This window comes from Delphinapterus leucas, chromosome 3 (genome assembly GCF_059928025.1).
Source record: "Delphinapterus leucas isolate spDelLeu-1000000601 "Yukka" chromosome 3, BTC_Dleu_Yukka2, whole genome shotgun sequence".
Taxonomy (NCBI): domain Eukaryota; kingdom Metazoa; phylum Chordata; class Mammalia; order Artiodactyla; family Monodontidae; genus Delphinapterus; species Delphinapterus leucas.
In genome coordinates, this window is record NC_143131.1 from 96819352 (window position 1) to 96840310 (window position 20959).

The 20959-nt window shown below is 36.7% G+C and overlaps 1 protein-coding gene across 5 annotated transcripts in view; it reads left to right on the forward strand.

The window, feature by feature from the left end:
- Nucleotides 1-20959, forward strand: part of COMMD10 (COMM domain containing 10) — a 218387-nt gene that overhangs the window by 143443 nt on the left and 53985 nt on the right. For 4 of the 5 annotated variants that reach the window (XM_089909190.1, XM_089909191.1, XM_089909194.1 and 1 more), the window contains exon 6: nucleotides 15003-15062. In XM_089909190.1, coding sequence (XP_089765316.1) covers nucleotides 15003-15062 — 60 coding nt within the window. Of the gene's footprint in view, nucleotides 1-15002; nucleotides 15063-15783; nucleotides 16265-20959 lie in introns of those variants that run through there. The other variant, XM_022590708.3, reaches the window with a different exon arrangement.

Genomic DNA, 20959 nt, shown 5'->3' on the forward strand with positions numbered 1-20959 from the left:
AATTTCATCTTTAGTCGTGTGAATGGTTACATGTGAATACCTTACTTCATAGCACTGAAACAGTATTCTCTGAACATAGTATTACTAGAGGAAAGATTTCCTATCATGGCTGCCAGGGGAAAGCTGATACACTTGGAGAAATTTTGGGCCACTCACCAAAGCTGTGATTTCGTAACCCAGTTTGTCAACCAAGTTATACTGAGGTCATTATGCAGGCTGTGATTTCTCCTTAATGATTTTCATATTTTACTTCATAGGTTATGTTGACCTTTGGATTTCAGGCAGTAAATAAAATAAAAAAATCTTAGTTTAAGTTAGAAAAAATTGAGTTATTCTGTACCATATTTTTGTCCAGTATCTTTTTTCAGGCATTTTCATGTTACTTTTTATGATTTTTGTATAATAAAGTGATATATTTTTAATTTTAGATTTGTCCCTTATCCTTTTCTAAAAACAACTCTAAATATACTGATTCTTTTTGGTTATTTTAGCCTCTTCCTAATGATCACCTCCCTCCCAACTTTCCATGCATGTGCTATGTACTGAGAATGATTTCTAACCATTATTTTGGTTCCTTAGATTGTAAGCCATCTTAGCTTACATACATATAGGTTACTAAAGAAGATAATGGGCTCTCACGTCTTCTGATCTGTGCCTTGCCAGTCTTAGTTCTTTACCTTTTATTAGAGGAATAAGGGATAGACATGGGAGAAGTGGTGAATACTCTTTATCCCATTTCTGCATATTCAAATCCCATCTTCAAACACTAGGTCTAATTTTACCTCTATTACAAATTTGCAATGAAAGTAAAAGAGATATTAGTTGCCATTTTTTCCCTTTATTTTCAACTTTTAATCTAAGGTTAATAATTGGAGGGCATTTAAAAAATCATTAATCTTGATGTAGTTAAGAACTATATTTGTACATTTTTAAGTCTTTTGTTTCTCATTTCCTTCTTTGTATTTTTATTTCTAGTAAATCTTTATCCTTCTACTAAAGGGAAGGGGACAAGATGACTGGTGGCAGACTTAACTGTAGTCTTTATTTACTCTTTTTTTTTTTTTTTTTTCCTGTACGTGGGCCTCTCACCGTTGTGGCCTCTCCCATTGCGGAGCACAGGCTCCGGACACGCAGGCTCAGCGGCCATGGCTCACGGGCCCAGCCGCTCCGCGGCATGTGGGATCTTCCCGGACCGGGGTATGAACCCGTGTCCCCTGCATCGGCAGGCGGACTCTCAACCACTGCGCCACCAGGGGAGCCCCTGTTTACTCTTTTTAAGGACAAAATGTTAACCTGAATTATATCTGGGTATTGGGTTACATGCCTGTCAGCTCTGTTAGTCTCTGTAAATTTTTAATATTTTAAATATTTCATAATTAAAAAGGAAAAGGTAGACTGGCAGAGGTTTATGGAAAGCTTTGACTTCTAGCCAAAAGAGGTAGAACTTCAATTGTTGGTAATGGGGGAGATACTATTTTTAGTAGAAAAGCAACTTGATGAAAGTGGCACTTTAAAAAACTGAATTTGGCATCTGTATTTAGAAGAATCTAGAGAATAATGAGACTGAAGAAAAGAAATTTAAGCAAATTCAGCATTCTAATTTTTGAGGTCTTTGTGCTTAGGCCAGGGGGAGGAAGGAAAGGGCAAGGGATGGTGCTTTGTTTAATAGTTTTGGTAAGCATTCCCAAATGAAAGCGTAGGTGTATTACTAATGCTGCATAATGCATTTCGTGTGCTTGAGAGCCTATCTCAGATCTAGTTCCTGCTGCATAAATACAAGTGCTCTTCATGAACTAGGCTGACATTTCAAACCAAGACCAAACCGAGAGCATGACCAGTAATGTGGTTCTTACTCCCAAGCCACCCACGTGGAAGATCATTTTTTAAGAAGGGCATCAGTTAGCTCTGTTACCAATAATACTGTTTTCCAATTAGTCTGGCCCATCTAGAAGTAGCCTTTGTCTATTTGGAAGAGGTCTGATTTGCCGACATAGTCATTGGCTGCTTCTACAGGTTTCCACAGACTTTTATTATAAGCCAGTATCTTCATAAATGGCTAAAAGAGAAACCTTTAAACCATTATTTCACCCCACTTAAAATAATATTGCTCCACATGAACACCCTGTATTTTTACAAAATCATTAACTTTTTCCAACTCCGTGACACAACTGAGTAGTTTTTTCACAACTATTTTGGGTAAATCCCACCAACCTCATCAATGTTTTATTTGTTAACTCAGATGTGACTTGAAAGTAAAAATTACTTGTAATCACTTTGGGGTTACACAGATTTAACCTGTTCTTAAATTAAGTTGTATTCCAGTCATCTGTGGAACAATCTATGTCTTAATTCCCTGTTACCTTTATCTGATTTTAAAGCAGCCCTATGTGACCTATAATCAAAAAGTGATGTTTGATGGATACTTCTACCATACTGTCATTTTTTCCCCATCCAAGTTAGGAAATGTATTTGAAACCCTTGTTTATTTTCTAGCACTGTAAAATGCTAGAAATTCTATAAAGCAAGTTCAAAATTATTATTGACTTTTTAATATGTTATTTAAAGGTTTGTTTCATGAACTTGGCCTAGGTCACAAAACTCATTAATATTAATGACTAGGCTAGAGAGGCTTGTAGCCTCTCTAATCATCAACAGAAACAAAACGTTAAACCAAATTGTGTAGCTTTATTATGTTATGAGTCATTCTAGGCAAAGACCACGTACAACAAGCAAGAGCTGAACAGTCCAGTTTTAATGTTTCTGATTCAAACCTTTGGCTTTTTATTTCTCTTCGTAGAGGAACTAGAGTTTTAAAATTGACACGCAGACAATTTTTTTATGGACTTCGTATGAATATATAATTCATTAAAATAAAACACTTGGAGCTAATCATTCAAAAAAGCATTTTTTATTAATAAACTTTAGAAAAAAGATAAAGCTTGGGGAGAGCTTCCCTGGTGGTGCAGTGGTTGAGAGTCCGCCTGCCGATGCAGGGGACACGGGTTCGTGCCCCGGTCCGGGAGGATCCCACGTGCCGCGGAGCGGCTGGGCCCGTGAGCCATGGCCGCTGAGCCTGCGTGTCCGGAGCCTGTGCTCCGCAACGGGAGAGGCCACAACAGTGAGAGGCCCGCGTACCGCAAAAAAAAAAAAAAAAAGATAAAGCTTGAGGCACAATTTACTTTTTTAAAAATACCAATTTTAAAATCACATTTTTCTTCTCTTAAAGAAGTTTGCATGATATAAGGTCTTACTATCATTTGAAAATGTATATAAATGTGAGCTCCTAAGTGATGTATTCTATTTATTCCAAAGATCTAACAGCCTCTGCAGCTGCCTCTAGGCCTTTCCTGTAAAACAGCAGTGCATCAAATAATAGTGAAGAGGGCCTGAAATTTTAACCTTGACATGAGTATTTATGCTGTATTCAAGATAGCTGATTTTACTTACTTCCACTTACATATAAACAGCAGGTTCTTTTAAACTGGTAGTAGTGAACATAATGTGGAATATGAATGCTTATTAGGTCATTTTTGTTAAGTAGAACTAATAATTTGAGATGTTTGTGTACAATAGGGGTTGGCAAACTTTTTTTCTGCAAAGAGCCAAATAGTAAATATTTTTTAAAAGCTTCCAGGCTGTGCAACTCCACTATTGTAACACAAAAGCAACCACAGACAATACATAAACAAATGAGTGTGTCTGTGTTCCAGTAAACCTTTATTTATGAACACGGACAGCAAGCCAGGTTTAGCCTGTGGACTGTAGTTCATCAACCCCTGGTCTACATTCATTTGAATTCCTCACGTTCTATTCACCTTTTTAATCTACTGGTATTGGCTTCTCCCTACCAACCCACCAAAAATACTTCTGCCAATGTCAGTAGCATTCTCCTTGTCATCTAAAATAAAAACTTACCAGTCCTTTTCTCAGTTGGTTTTGGGGAGCCTTGACACTTGAATCACACCTTCCTTCTTAAAACTCTTTCTTTAGGGTCTGTGATAGCACTTGTATAGTTTTTATCCAACTTTGCTCAAGGCATTCCTCAGGTTTTGTTTTTGCAAAGATCCACTTTTTTTTATAGCCTATTCCTTAAATATTAGTGTGCATTAGGGATCCATTTAAATTTTATATTGTTTCCAGAATAGGCAAATCTGTAGGCACAGAGAGTAGATTGCTGGTTGGGACAAGGAGTTAGGAGGGTTGTTGGTGGATGATAGCTAAAGGGCATACAGTTTATTTTTGGGGTGATGAAAATGCTCTAAAATTAATTGTGGTGATGGTTGCACAATTCTGTGAATATACTCAAAACCATTGAATTATACACTTTAAATGGGTGAATTGTATGGTGTATGATCACCCTCATAAGGCTGTTAAAAAAGTGTAAGTAAGTTAAATTCTCCAATGTCATTATTTTTCCTAAATTAAAAATTAAACCTACGTTCCACCCTTTACTCAAGTACCATAGTACAGACTGAACTATCTCCCAGTGCTGTTCTGAATTCTTAGTAGCATGCCCCAGACACTACGTTTTAAATGTAAAATGAAAATCTTATTTATGAGCTCCAGATATATTCAGAATTATAGAAAAATATCAACTTGTTAGAACCATTTCTTTGTTAAAATATGCATTATTGGTTCATTTGATGATTCCAAGAGGAATTTGCAAATTATAATCAGGTAATGAGGTTAGCAGGGAGCTAACGTGGATGGAAAAAAAATGAGCTCAATCTTCATCTGTCACCATTACAAGTTAAAAATTTGTAATGGAACAACATGATTACAAGCTAACAATTTCTTCTAGATGGTTACTGCCTTAAATTAACCCATAATCAAATTAGTATTATAGCTGCCTGTCTTTAGGATTTGGGGTCCACATGTGTTGAGGGTGAAATAGGGAGTTTCCTATTATTATATTGCAGGTTAACAGTGGATTTTCAGATGGCGCTTACATGATAAATTCAGTGCCCTCCAGAACATGGAGCAAATGTTGAACTTACCATTTTTATTTTTCAGAAACAGAGCTTCCAGTTAGCTGTTAAGAAGTGTAAATTGTAACGAAATTGTGAAATTAATACTCATTTAGGTGCACATATTCATTCTCTTTTCCTTGCAGACTGACCTGACAGCACAATATGGAAAAAAATTAAACCGACTTATGTTTTTAATTGGTTTTTTCTTAACACTGCGAATTACATTAGGTTGTTTAGTTTAGGATGCAAAGTACATAGTAGCTCTTGAAAGTACACACACACCATCCAAATTTCTATAAATTTACTATGAGTACAGTAATGTGATTTTATGAACAAAGGAGAAACCCAAACTTGGACACTGAGCTCATAGTCTTTAAAACTACGCATTGAAAACATAGTATGATTTCAATTTGATATCTGTAGTTTACCCGGAATCCTTCAGCTAGGATACTAACACATGTTTTGAGAAGTTAAGTAATGCAGCTATTCCTAAATCTGTAATGATAATGCTTCAGTAATCAGATAAGTCTTTATAATTAGAATAAAGTATAATTTTCAGAAAAAGATAGCATCACTTATAATATTTATACAGGAAAAAACTCCATTTTTTTGCTGTCAGTGCTCTTCTTAACATAATTTCTTACTGTATTTAAGGAGCTTCATGTAATCATATTCAAAACCTCTTATCTTGCTGATTATATTCAGCAACCATAGCTAAATATTTCAATACCAAAGCTGAAAATCGTAATGACATACCAGCATACACATAATAAATTAGAGTTAATGAATACTATAGAAGGTGCATTTTGATTGGCTCCAAGTTTGCGATCTGCTCATGCATAGCACACTGTTAATTTTTAAAAGGACAGAAAATATGGTGATGATATGACTGCCAAGCATATTGTTTTGTCTACGCAAGAATAAAGTAATATTTTAGCCAGAATGAAAAGAGCGTACACAGATAACGGAGTAAATGTTCTAACAGCTGAAGCACATATCCCAGATTAAACATTTAGTGACAATATTTCATACACACTTTTACACAATTTTTATATTGAATAAAGAGTTCTGGCCAAAAGTGGTTTATTGTTATGTTGACAGCCACAACTGCTGTATTTTTAGCTAAGTATGTACAAAACCTCGAATCTTCAGCTTTCACCAGTTTGAGACAGGCACCTTCAAGTATGAGAAGCCATTTTTCAAGCTAACTAGAGAATCAATACTTAGAGTTTAATTTTTGTCCTATTTAGCCTACATATTTACTGAGTAAGCAAGAGTTATAAGACCTGTAAGACTACTGTCAGCATTGGGGAAAATGCAGTAGAATACTTTGAAAACATTGTCATCAGACAAAATCCATTTATTCTGATACTTTCCATATATAATTTTTTTTCCCCAGTGGGGTGAGAGGGAACATATTTAAATTTAATTCTTAAAATTAAGCTCAATAACCATATATTGTTATTAAGTACTATGATCAAGCACCATACTAGGCTATTAGACTACAATAAAGAAAATAAAGGCTAGCCCCTCCCTTAAAGAGCCTACCATCAGTGGAACAAATGTAAGTAATTCCATACAGTATAATAGGGAAAGGCAAAGATAGAGGTATGCATAGGGTGCCGCAGTGTCAACTGAGCTGAGTATTAAAGGATCTAGCCAAATGAAATAGCTGGTATATGCGCATGTGTGTATGTCCATGCACACACGAGAGCAGTTGGGAGCATTACTGGGAGAAGACAGGGAACAGCGTGAACAAAGACCTGAAGTATGCAGAATGCTACTGGTACTGCTGGTGCATGCAGCACATTAGGAGGGTATTAGGAGATGAGGCCATAGGTGGAGTCATGGGCCAGGTTTTGGAAGTCTTGAGTGCCATGTTAATGAGCTAGAAATTTGCTTTTGCTGTTTATGTACTGCCTGTATTCTTAAACAGATAAACATTTTGTCAAACTACACTTTTCAAAGGTTGAAAAAAGGCAAGTTACAATTGGTTGATCTGACCCTGGGGAAATGCCTTTTGTGGCTTGTATTTGTTGCGGTCGTCTTTTTATAACGTCTATCAAACTTTGACATAAGCTCAGGGTTTTCAGTTTGCCCACTGCCCTCCTCAAACAGCAGGGCCAATGCCTGTGAGGTTTTGGAGCCTGCTAGGCTAGACAATGTTTTAATGAAGAGCTTTTGGAATCATAGGACTTGAGGGAGCAACAGAAATCAGCTCCATATTCAGGTGAAAGTAGTAATTTTCTTGCTCCGTTTCTCTGTATGATGTAGTATATTCATTGGGCTAATAGTTTTGTTTATATATTTGGAATTAGAATTTTAAACATGGCAATTGTATTGTGTTAACTTTTGTGAAATTTTCACAGTAGCTTTTTTTTAAAAAAAATAATGTAACTGAGACAAAGAGAGTTGCTTATATGTTTTTCTGAAATTTTTTGAGAAATTTAAGACCTTCACCTGACATTTTACATCTCTTACTTGGCATCTCATCAGCCATATTTATCAAACTATTTACCCTCAGCAAAGCTTTTATGTATTTCTGTGTATAATGAGTTAGAGAAGGGAAGCAATTGTGCAAATTCATGGGAAGAATTTTTTTTCTATAAATTAGCTTGATATGCAGGTGAAAGTGTTGTTTTATCTTGAGTTACCATAATAATGCAGTAGAAAGAACAATGACTAGTTCCACTGCTGTATACTTTATATGAGTTAGTTCATCTTTGTAAGATTAGTTTTCTCATCGGTTAAGTAAGACGGTTGAACTATGTTATTCCTAAAGCTCTTTCTTACTGGCATTTTGTGGTCCTCTAACTCCCTCAGTTCCCCAATTTACTTTGCTTATAGAGGTGTGCCTTTCAACATCCTTGAGTCATAGAATTGAAAAGGACCTTGGGAGATTGTGTAGTCCAACCGCCTTGCAGAAAGATGGAAATTTGCTCTTTCCCTCTACCTAGAATGTTTTGCTTCCACCTTCTCAAGCTAGCATCTTCTGAATCGGAGCTGGTTGTAACCCCTTTTGTTGCTAGGATTAATTCCATTGATCTGACAATGGGCAGAGAAGCCGTTCTTTCTCACTGTTCCATGTACATTCTTCTTATAGTTGGAAGCTTAGCTGTAAAGGGCAACCTGCCTACCTAGAAAAGGATCTTTCTTTGGTCAAGAGTATATGGCTTATTCATCTCTGTATCAGTACCGTTTAGATGTTTATTGAATAACTGTATATTATTGGGTGGCAAAAATGGTTAATGTTCATGTACATGAGTAGAGTTTCACTAACTATTCAATAATAGTGAAGATCGTCAACAAATAATAATAGAAATACTGGAATGTTTTTACAGTGATCTGTAACTGTATATAGGTACGGTTGTACATAATACACTTTTTAGATGTATTTATTTAATAAATGGTGCCTAATGATTTGTTTTATAAACCCATTCAGTAGAACTTGAAATATTATTTAAATTTTATATCTATCCATCATTTCTGTAAGTGAAAAGGAGAAAACTTCCTCTCTAAGTCCCTAGGAAATTATTTTTAGATTTAACCAGGACAAGAGATTAGTAGTTTTTCTTTTACTGGAATCCTCTACTCCTGATTTTCTAGATGAAAAGATAATTGTATGATTTCTAATTCTAATATCCTACTTAATTTTAAAAGCTAAGCAATGTAAAGTTGGTTTAATTCTTATCTATTTATATCTATGTTATTTAGAGGTTATTTCTGCTTAGATAATTTGTGATGAGGTTAATACATTTCTCTCTTGGAAAATGTATGTGTTCCTAATTTCTAACTAATGGGAAAGCAGACGATATTTTTACTGTCAGCTTTCATCAAGTTAGACCTCTCTGAAGACCTTACTAAATTCTATTTCCATGGGAATTTTGCTAATGGGTATGTGCAACATTATCCAGGTGCTCGCAGACAGGATTACAAATTAAAAATAAAAGAAATGGGTGAACAAATACATCTTTCTTCTCTTTTAAGAAATTGGCAGAATGATACTCTTTGCACTTTCATTTTCACTTGGCGGTGTTTTCAGATAGGGTGCAGGAAGTCTGCGTGGTATTAATGCATGAGACCAGCTTAGACAACATAAGTAATGAATTTCCTAAATGGGTTCTTGGTTGCAATCTTATATGTATAAGGCAGAAGAAAGAGAGTAAATCTTCTAGTCTGTGTATATTTAGTTAACAATATTAGTGAGTTTAATGGGTCTTACTGGAAAATGGAACGTTGAAGGCAAGCCACACAGTTTTATTGCCTGTGTGCCAACTTACTATATTATTTTGATTCATGTCATAAATGCCATATATTTCCACATACCATGCAGAAAACATTTGTGGACATGGTGATACTCATCATTTATGAAACACCTACCTACCCTAAATATTGGAGTTCCGAAGGGTTCTGTCTCAGGCTGCCCTCTCTTCTCATACTGCATTCTTCTCCTGGGCAGTCTCATTCAGTTTTAAATAGCAATATATCAGTAACTCCCAAATGTATATCTCTTATCTAATTTCCTTTTCTGTCTTTCCAGACTTATTTCAGATATTTTCAGGGAAATATCACAGACATATCAAGCTAATTGTGTCTGAAACTGCACTTTTGATTCTCTTTCTTCGCATCTACTCCTCTAGTTTCCTATCTCAGTTGCATCCATCAGTTTCTCTTGCCAGAAACTCGAGAGTCATTCTTGACTCCACCTATTCCTTCACCTCCTCCCCCAGCTCACATCTTTCACTAAATGCTATCTCTTCTACCTCTTAAACCATTTTTCAAGTTTTTTTCACTTTTCTCTATCACTGTTGCCATCACATTAGATCAGGTCACTACCTTTTGCCTAGACGAATGCAATATAGCCTCCTAACTGGTTTCTCCACATCTAGTTTGTCCAGCTCTAATCCATTTACAAATAAAACCCAAAGTGACTCGTTAATATGTAAATACAATTACATCATTCTTAAAATTCTCCAGTGGCTTTCCGTTGCTCTTAAAGATCTTCTCTCTGTCCCAGAAGAGATGATGGGGCCTATTGTTAGTTTGCTGGGACTGCCATAACTGTACAACAGACTGGATGGCTTAAATGACAGAAATTTATTTCCTCACAGTTCTGGAGGCTAGAAGTTTGAGATCAAGGTGTCATCAGGATTGGTTTCTTCTAAGGCCTCGCTCCTTGGCTTGTAGATGGCTATCTTCCTCCAGTGTCTTCATACAATCGTTCCTTTGTGTGTGTCTGTGTCCTAATCTCTTCTTATAAGGACAGTAGTCATATTGGATTAGGGCCCACCCACATGGGTTTGTCTTTTTATTGTTGAATTATAGGAGTTCTTTATATATTCTGGGTGCTATACTCTTATTAGATAATGATTCACAAATATTTTCTCCTTTCTGTGGGGTTTTTTTACTCCTTTACTTCTTGTAAATCTTAACTCAAATGTTACCAGCTCAGTGAGACCCTTTTTGACCATCTAACCTTGAATCTCCACCTACCTACCCCCAAACACACATTCCCTCTCCCTGCTTTATTTTTCTTCCTAGCATTTATCACCAACAAACATTTCTATATGTATGTTGTGAATTATGATGATGATTTTATTATTATTGTTATTATTGTCTTTATTACATTTCTTGTTTATTGTCTGTTTTCTTCAACTAGAATATGGGGGATTTTGATTTCTGTTGCTCATTGCTCTTTACGTAGCACCTAGAACAGGCCTGTAGGCCTTTAATAAAAGTTTATTGAGGGCTTCCCTGGTGGCACAGTGGTTGAGAGTCCGCCTGCTGATGCAGGGGACACGGGTTCGTACCCCGGTCCGGGAAGATCCCGCGTGCCGCGGAGTGGCTGGGCCCGTGAGCCATGGCTGCTGAGCCTGCGCGTCCGGAGCCTGTGCTCCGCAACGGGAGAGGCCACAACAGTGAGAGGCCCACGTAACGCAAAAAAAAAAAAAAAAAGTTTATTGAATAAAAAGGAATGAATTTAACACATAACAGTGCCGTTTTTTTTTAATTGGGGAAATATAGCACACATACAGAAAAAGAGCGCAGTAATTTGTCAAAAAAAAAAAAAGGACACCCTTTTACCTACCACCAAGATCAAGAAATAAGTTATTGCCTAATTTGTAATAACAATCAATAAGAAGAAGAAATCAGAAGCCTCTCTTATGCCTCCTCCCAATTACTGCCTCCTTTCTGCAGTCACCCGGAGGTGATCAGTATTTTGGTATTTCTGGTAATATTTTTGTTGCTTTACTTTATACTTTTACCACCTAAGCATTTGTCTCTAAAACCTTTTCTGTTCTTTTTTAAAATATTCATATGCATGAAGTTAATCATACATGTTCTTCTGTGCCCCCTGCCCCGACGTTCAGCTTTATTTTGTTAGTCATGCATGATATTGTATTTGGCTGTAGTTTATTTTCATGTCTGTATAACATTCCATTGTATTCCATTGTATACTACATTGTATTCCATTGTATACTACAACTTACTTATATATTCTTCTGTTGAAAGAAATTTTGGTTACTTCCATTTTTAGCTCTTTGAATCATAATACTATCAATATTCTTGTACCTATGTCATGGTGCCCAAATGTGTACATTTCTATTGAGCTCAATATTAATACCTAGCAGTGAATTTCTGGGTCATAGGGTGTGTATGTATTCAGCTTTAGTAAATAATGCCAGACAAGTTTCCAGGGTAGTTAGAAAATTTTCACCCCTTCCAGCATATATTTTCATATGTTTTTGTCTATTTGGACATCCTTTTCTGGGAAGTGCCTGTTCAAGTCTCTTGGGTTTTTTTTTTTTCAAATCAGATCAAGCCTGTCAGTCCAGGGTACTCATGGGCAATCTGGATGCACCCCTTTCAGCTGGGGGAACTGCCAGGAAACCTACCAAGAAAGGTAGAAAAGGGCTGTTCCTAATTATTCTCCCCCACCCCCAACCCTTGTGTTCCACCACCAGCCAGGCTTCCAGATCATTCACATTGGCTAGAGTCCCTTTTAACAATCGAATCTGGCATCTGAGGGTCTCCTGATGGTGTCCTCCTTCTCCCCAGCCAAATGCTACCACCCACGTGGCTTTTTTATTATTATTGGGATATAATTGACATAAAATGGTATTAGTTTTAGGTGTACAACATAATGATTTGAACCTTTCCATACATTTTCTGAAGAGTAAACAATGAAGTTTAAAGAGTTGATTCTCATTTGATAAGCAGATTTGTCACTTTCTGGTTATATTCTCAAGGAAAGCTAAGAGTGTGCTTTCCTCCCAAAAATGCTGTAGTCCCAGGGGAGATTTTGATCAGGTCTACTCCTAATATTTGTGGGACCTGAAGAAAGAGTAAAAATGGAGGCCATCATCCATTCTAAATTTAAAGTCATAAATAAAGTTACCAAACTGTTAAATGAAATGTGAACTGTACTTTTTTCTTGATAAGGTACTTTTGTACAATGTCCTGGAAGACCAGATTTGAATTTAAGATTCTTAGACTCTGTGGGGTTCCGTGTCAGAACATGACAATGTGGGAAGTTGGCCCCTGTCCAGCACCCCCCTTTCCTTTTTTTTTTTTTTTTTGCGGTATGCGGGCCGTTCACTGTTGCGGCCTTTCCCGCTGCGGAGCACAGGCTCCGGACGCGCAGGCTTAGCAGCCATGGCTCACGGGCCCAGCCGCTCTGTGGCATGTGGGATCCTCCCGGACCGGGGCACAAACCCGCGTCCCCTGCATCGGCAGACGGACTCTCAACCACTGCACCACCAGGGAAGCCCCCCCCCGCCCTTTCCTTTTTATCCTACACGTCTAAGCTCCATCCTTACTTACCTAAACCTAAAAAACAACTGCCACTGGCCACCCCTTAGGTAAACATAGATTCTCAAAATTTGGGATAATCTCTCTACACATAGACATGAAACACTTAAAACCACTCCCATACTCTTCCATATTCTCATGGTCTTCTCTAAGTCATTGTGAGTTGAATGGGAAATGATAGTAGCTACCCATTATTATGTCAAGCATAAGAAATTTTATATCAGGTATCAGTTTTTTTCCTTCATGGGGCTAAGTATTTCAGTAAAGTAAGACTAAATTTAGTTGACCTTTGAACAACACAGGTTTGAACTGCACAGGTCAATTTATACTTGGATTTTTGTCAATAAATACTGTGGCCCTACTTCATCCACGGTTGTTTGAATCTACGGATTCGGAACCACAGATCTGGAGGGGCATTTATGGGACTTCATCCGGAAAATTTAGTATCTACAGCAGGTCCTGGAACCAGTCTCCCGCAGATACTGAGGGATTACTATTATGGATGGATGGATAGGTGTATGTGTGTGTGTGTCTGTGTGTGTGCCTGTGTGTGTAAAATAAACATATCCATATATATGCACACACTCATGCACACACACACATTATTTTAGCTATTGTTATTTTAAGAAGTATTTTTTTAAAGTTACCTTCCTTCCCTTTCCTCAGGGTAACATTTTAGAAAACACTACCCTGAAAGAAAGCAAAGCAAAGTACAGGAAACAAGAGCCTAGCTTGGCTGCTACCTCTAGGGGTACATCAAATGAGCTGTTCACATACTGATTCAGTCTTCAGTCTCTCCTAACTTTCAGCTGGGGAGGGGGTGGTAAAGAAATGAACTTGCTTTGCTTTTCCCTAGGGTAAACCTAGGTTTATCATTCCCCTTTAACTGCTGGAAGGAAATATAGCACTGCTAGATAATGCCAATTCAGCCTTTGGAGGTTTCAGGATATGTGCCAGTTAACCAACTGATTCTTCTAATATGATTTGAAAAATTCGTAGTTTTTTTTTTTATCATTCGTAAAGGATAAGGCTTTAAAGCCGGTATGCTTCTTCATTCATTTTGAAACTTACATGGGTGTATAAGAGAAAACAAAGAAAGGAATTTGAGCCTATGTGCTTAGGCTTCATGGAAAGGGAGGTGCCATTTCTGAGCAGAGCCCCACTGACTCTCCTAAAATTAGGAGAAAACTTGTTTTGAAAATGTTGGCTTTGTGAATGGAAATGGAAATCATTAAAACAAAAAAAAGTGAGCATAGAAACTGAGAAATAGAATTAATACAGTGTTGGAAATGACCATAGGCAATTAAGTGCATGAATCAATGTCTGTTTGCAACAGTTTTCCACTTCTTCAATTCATGGTGCCTGTTGTATGTCACGTGAGCATGACAGTATGGTCAGAGCGGGTGATACATTCTTGGTATTCTCTCCCCATTAACTTTCACTTCCCAAAGGTACGTTGAGTAAAATAAACATGTTTGAACAATTTTCAGAAACAGTGTTTCCTCAGTTTACAAAATCAACCAAAAGCGGATTGGGGTGGGTTGGGTTAATGTCGCACTTTACTGCACTATCATGCATACGTACACAATATTACTTAGCATCTGTAGCATCCATAACGATTTCTCTATTGCATTTGAGGTGAAAGGAATGAGCAGGTTTAAGTCCCAGCTTTGAAGCTGTTGTGTTGTTAACTTGTGCTGAGTCTGTACATTACAAAAGGTAACAATCTCAGCATGTTAAGATCATAACTGTTAGATTAATGCTTGGAGGCAGCAGCTGTGCTGATGTGAGGCATTAATGGCTGGATGAGTTCAATCAGATATGCTGCCTCCAGTGTCTTTGTGTAATGGTATTTACTAGATTTCAAATGGACTGCTGAGAAAGATGAAATATAATCTCATGTATTATCTCTGTCTTGAAAAAATACATAATGAAATTGTTCTCTTGTTGGAATATATTTTATTAACCTCTGTGGAGTCAACTTAAAGAACAGATGCCCCTACAGAGTTGAAACCTTTTGCTAAAGTGGAGTGTTATTAAATGTATTTTTGAGTTCTTGGAACAGTGGGGTTGAGTAGAGGAGGTAAGTTTGGTTTGTTTGTTTTTTTTAAACCACTCAGAATAATATGGCATATTCTGAGGCTAGCTGGAGAGGAAAAAAAAATGCAATGTAAATTGTACACAACTAAATTTTTTTCTTTCTTTCTTTTTTCTTTACAGAGCCTGAAGAAAGTTCTTGTGGAATTCAGTCACAAGGAATTGTTTGATTTCTATAACAAGGTCTGTATTTTTTAAATAATTTCTGGTAATGTAGGGTTTTTCACATTGTTTCCTCCACTTTATGAATTCTTATTTTTAAAGGCCCATTACAGAGTTGAGTTCTTTAAACTTCCCTTATAAACATCGTATGTTTCACAGTAGGAAGCATTGCCAAGATGAAGAGAATCTGACAAACTAAATCAGGAAGAGAATGGATATGGTTTTAATTAAAGCAGTAGGATTGTTGTTTTAATGTAAAGCATTAAATAATAAACTGTGTGGTACCTAGCCACACTGGCACTTTAGAGATAGGTAATGTTAAATATTTTAATTTCTGGGCACAAGGGAAAAGGCAGATACCGGGCCTTTAAAGATTTATCTTTGAGGATATTTCGTGTTTCTTTGTAAATACTGATTTTGTAATCAAGGAAAATGCACTGCCCCTCTACCACCCTCCCCCCTTTAGAAATCTAAAATGAAAGAGCTGGGTGCATTTTAAACAGTAATATTTAGAAATCCTCTTTTACAAATTTGAAGACTGATAGCAAGCTTGAATTCTAATATCCACATAAAAAGAAAAATTTTCTAAGTGGTATATTTATTGCTTATGTGAGTACATTTAAAATACATAGTTACCAGTTACATTCTTTTCTTTCATTTGCATGTTTCTAAACAACACTTCATATGAATTTCTCTCCCTTCACCAACTTTCTCTTTTTTTTTTTTTTGTCTTTGTAAATAGCTAGAGACCATACAAGCACAGCTGGATTCCCTTACATGATGTTCTCAAAGACTGGTTTCTCTATCACACTCCTGCCACCTCATTGTTTTGCATTGAAGATAAACTGCCAGGTTGTGTTTTCTGAAGGATTCATTAGCTTTCTTCTTGTAAATTATATGGTTTATTGCTTCTTATACAATAACAGCCAAGGAAGATCATTGTTTTGAGTACTGGAGTTCTAATATACATTCTCCAGTTCTGTGAGCCAACAGCAAGCAATGGTTAAGAACATTTTTGTTTTAAGGGGAACAAAAGTGAATATCATATTGTTTTTACTGTCCTATTTTTGCTTTATTGCCTGACCTGTTTATTTTTTACATACTTGATGATACTTCTATGTATCAAGAAGGGTCCATGGATACAAAGTGTAATATGTACCTTAGAACACAGAACTTTTTTAATTACATTAATAAAAATAAGAAAGTAGCCACAGTCAATTAAATACATTATGGCATTTGTTTCCTTTAATATAATGAATGTATTTTGCTTGGGAAATAATATAGGAAAGAAATTTTAAATAGAGCTAGTACTAGTACATCAGCCAACTCCAGTATGAGCATCTCTGTGCACTTTCATTTTTTCTCTGAGCTTAATGATTTAATAACAGTTCAGGTTTTTGTGTGCTTTTTTTTGTACTGAAAATTAATAATGATTCATTTCAAGGTGTGGGAGACAGATTCAGATCATGAATAAAAATAGTTGTAATGAGTGCTAAAGGATTATCCTTAAAATTTTAAAACAGAATGTAAAACAAATTTTATGTTCTCTTTTTGTAAATATGTTAATTTCAGCCAAGAAGATTTTTATGTCTTAGAATTAGTTGAACTGAAGTGCACAGTTATTTTATGCTATGGATCTATATAAATGGGAGTATGGTTGCCTACAGAAAATAATATCAGTTGAATTTTTATGAATGAAATGTCTGCACTATATTATTTCCAGCGAGAAAGACAGAGTGAGGGAGGAAAGGAGAGAAAGGGAGAGGGGAGGGGGGGAGAAAATGAGAGAGAGAGAACAGAGAGAGACAAAGAGAGATTCAAATATGACTTCACATGAAAGAATTTGATTTCAGAAATATCCTATAGTTAAACAGAACCACTGGATTTAAATCACATTCTTTATATGAGGTATCTGAGTAATATGAATGTTAAATGTCTCCCAAATAAATGTTTAGTATATGAAATTTATGCCCTTACTTATTTATATGTGTGCTTTTATGTTGTTGCTTAGAAGGATTAGGTGTTTGGATTATTTCAGAATGTAAGTATTATAGTGGCTGTCCATACTTGGTTGATTTGAAAAGTTTTTAAACTCAAACTTCCATTGATAGGATATCTAGAAGACGTGTTTATAGTATAATGGGATTTGTTTCCATATGTAGCTTGTGGGATCTATCTTATATTTTTATGCTCTGTTCTGCTGGTCCCCAGAGGAAAGTACCTGACTACTGTAAACATTTTGGTAAATATTCTTTCAGACTTCTTATCTACAAATAAACATACATTTCAAGTTGAATTTGTTGGGCCTTCCCAACAGTGACCATATGAATAGGTAGAAGTTTTCACTGGTTTGATGCCAACTTAACTCCCAGTGTACGTATCTAAGTTAAATGTGACACTTCATAATGAAATTTCCTATTTGTAGCTTAAAATAGTGGTAAATAGTTTTCTCTCCATCAGTCTAGTTCAGGAAAGTCTGACCAAAGGCATTGAAGGAAGGACAAGTAAGTAGTAGGTCTAATTCTAACTAAGAACATAATTATTCCTGAAATATATTTAATTCCAGATAATTTTATTTCTTAAGCTACCACCATTGTTATGATACACAAATAAAAGAAGATATCTTCCCAAAGATTATTAAGGTGTGTGTTACATTTTCATAGAAATAAGGTGGGTGGAGCCATAAGTGGGACCTGAAACCTACTGTCTTAGCAAATAAACATGTTTTGTATGAGTGCTTGTCATGAGGATTGAATAAAAATATAAATTACTTGTTAGAAAGGAGTACTACAAATAATATTTGCAATTCTCCAATTATAAAATATGGTTATTTTTAAGTAGGAAACACCAAAAAAATCATAAAGGAGTAACCTAAAATCATAGACTCTCAACATCCAGAAACAGCCGTTAATGACATTTTGGTAGATTTCATTGAAGGTTTTTTTGGTTTTTTTCCTATTCATATATCTTTCTCTACTATCTTTAAGTAGTCCTTCATTTGAATGAGTTACACTTTATTTATTCAATCTGTTGTTGGACATTTAGACTATTTCCAGTTTTTTAAAATACTAAAGAACTCAACTGGTAAAGATCATTATAAATAAACCCTAAACCACATTTCTCATTACTTTATTAATATGGGTTCCCAGAAGTAGGATTATTATGCCAAAAGTATGAAGATTTATTTTCTGTTTTTACTTTTTTTTTTTTTTGCGGTACGCGGGCCTCTCACTGCTGTGGCCTCTCCCGTTGCGGAGCACAGGCTCCGAACGTGCAGGCTCAGCGGCCATGGCTCACGGGCCCGGCCGCTCCGCGGCATGTGGGATCTTCCCAGACTGGGGCATGAACCCATGTCCCTTGCATCGGCAGGCAGACTCTCAACCACTGCGCCACCAGGGAAGCCCTCTGTTTTTACTTTTAATGGGATTTTATTATAAATATAAAATTGCCTATATTTTTTAAAAAGTGTTTTTAAAAAAGTCTATTTTGCTCTCTTACTCCCTAGAAATACCTACCTAACTAGTTAGAAACATTTGGTTTATATCTTTTCAGATATCTCATGTAAATTCAAACACACACACACCCCTCTTTGTATATGTTTTTATTTATTTACATTTATTTTTTATTTTGGTTGCGCTGGGTCTTAGTTGGGGCAGGCAGGCTGCTCCTTAGTTGCAGCACATGGCCTCCTTAGTTGTGGCTGGTGGGCTCCTTAGTTGTGGCATGTGAGCTCCTTAGTTGTGGCATGCGAGCTCTTAGTTGTGGCATGCACGTGGGATCTAGATCCCTGACCAGGGATTGAACCTAGGCCCCCTGCATTGGGAGTGCAGAGTCTTAACCACTGTGCCACCAGGGCAGTCCCTATTTACATTTATTTTAAGGCCATTTTTGCATATTGATAAATTGTTTTCTCAAAGGTTCATAACAGTTTATACTCTTACCAACAATAAATGAGAACTCACCTGCCTCAAGCCAGCTTCATCATCCTCTTCCTCCTACTGTACATTTTATTCTTAACATTTTTTAAAATCTAGGAATGGGTTTGGGAAGAGTGTGGAGTGAGAGTGGGTTGGAGATTGAAGCATCACTAATTACTTGGGATATGTTATGTTGATAATTCCAGAGGGATAGAAGAGAAAAATTTCTTCTAAAATCAGCAAATGTGAAAAACAGTTGCACAGTGTTTAAGCGTAAAAGCACTGAAGTCAGACATTTTCTTCCTCAACAAATATTCAGTAACTGCCTGTAGTGCCAGGAACTGTGTGTATGCTAGACATTATGTTAACAGTGATGAGCAAAATTAATATAGTTCCTGGCGTCTTGAAGTGTAATGTGTTAGTCAGTTAAAAAACAAGCAAAATATAACAACCTAATTGGGAAAAGAATTTGAAAAAGAATAGATACATGTACATGTATAACTGAATCACTTTGTTGTACACCGGAAACTAATACAACATTGTTAATCAACTATACTCCAATGTAAAATGAAAAGTTAGGGGCTTCCCTGGTGGCGGAGTGGTTAAGAATCTGCCTGCCAATGCAGGGGACACGGGTTCAAGCCCTGGTCCGGAAAGATCCCACATGCCACGGAGCAACTAAGCCCGTGCGCCACAACTACTGAACCTGCGCTCTAGGGCCTGCGAGCCACAACTGCTGAGCCTGCATGCCACAACTACTGAAGCCTGCGTGCCTAGAGCCCATGCTCTGCAACAAGAGAAGCCACCGCGATGAGAGACCCGCGCACCACAACGAAGAGTAGCCCCCGCTCGCCGCAACTAGAGAAAGCCTGTGCGCAGCAACGAGGACCCAACGCAGCCAAAAGTAAATAAAATAAAATAAAGTTTTAAAAAAAATGAAAAGCTAAAAAATAAGCAAAATATAATAAATTGTGAATAAGTATGGGATGAAAAATAATTGGATTCTCTTAAGAGAAAATAAAAGATAGGACGAAACTTAGGTGGTGCATCAAGGAAAGACTCTGAGGAAGTGAGATTTGGGCTGAGTCCTGTAAGATGAGTTAGAATGAGGCAATAGCAGAATACAGTGAAAAGCATTCTAGATAGAGAGAATGGCCAATGCAGAATCTCAGAGATTGGAAAAGGCTTAGCGCGTTTCAGGAAGCAAAGATCAGTGTGGCTAGAGTGTCGTGAACAAGGGAATAGTGGAGTGCTTTTCAATTAGAGAGGTAGCCTGTCACTTCTACCACCTAAATATCTTGCAAATATATCTCTAGGATACTACCTTTTCCAAGCTACCATCATCTTTGCCCTGGACTACCTTGCTTCCTCTAGCCCCCCTTCAGTCCAGTCTCCACACAGAGCTAATATTTTTAAAACATTAATCATATTAATTACACTACCTCCCTGCTTTAAACCCTTCAAAGACTTCCCATTACACTTCAAATAAAATTTAAGTGTCTGGACCCTCAGGAAAGACTAAGAGTCATAAACTAGTCCTGCTGCTTTTTGTGTTGCTTAATTCGCTAAAGTTCAGTTTCCTCATCTTTGTGGTGGGAATAATAATAATCTAAATTACATGGGAGTGTTATGAAGATTAAATGAGGTCATTCATGTTGAACATTTAGCATAATTCCTGATTTGCAATAATCTTGTAAGCGTTAGCTGTCATTTTCATAATCACTAAGAAAATGACCAGGCTTTCTGTTGAAATTATTCGAGGTAAGGTTTGAATTGAACTAAAATCGGAGAAAGCTTGCTATGAAGCCCCTTCACTTTGAATTTAGTTAGAGTTCCAATAACAGCTCTATTTAATGGTAAATAAATTTGAGCATAATGCTCATCTATCCCATTCTTAATTTTTCATTAACAAGGTAATAGGTGTATTATGGGATAGGACCAGAATCAGAAATGCATTTTTTCTATGACTGTGTTTCTACAAAACTCCTCTGGCTCTGAGGA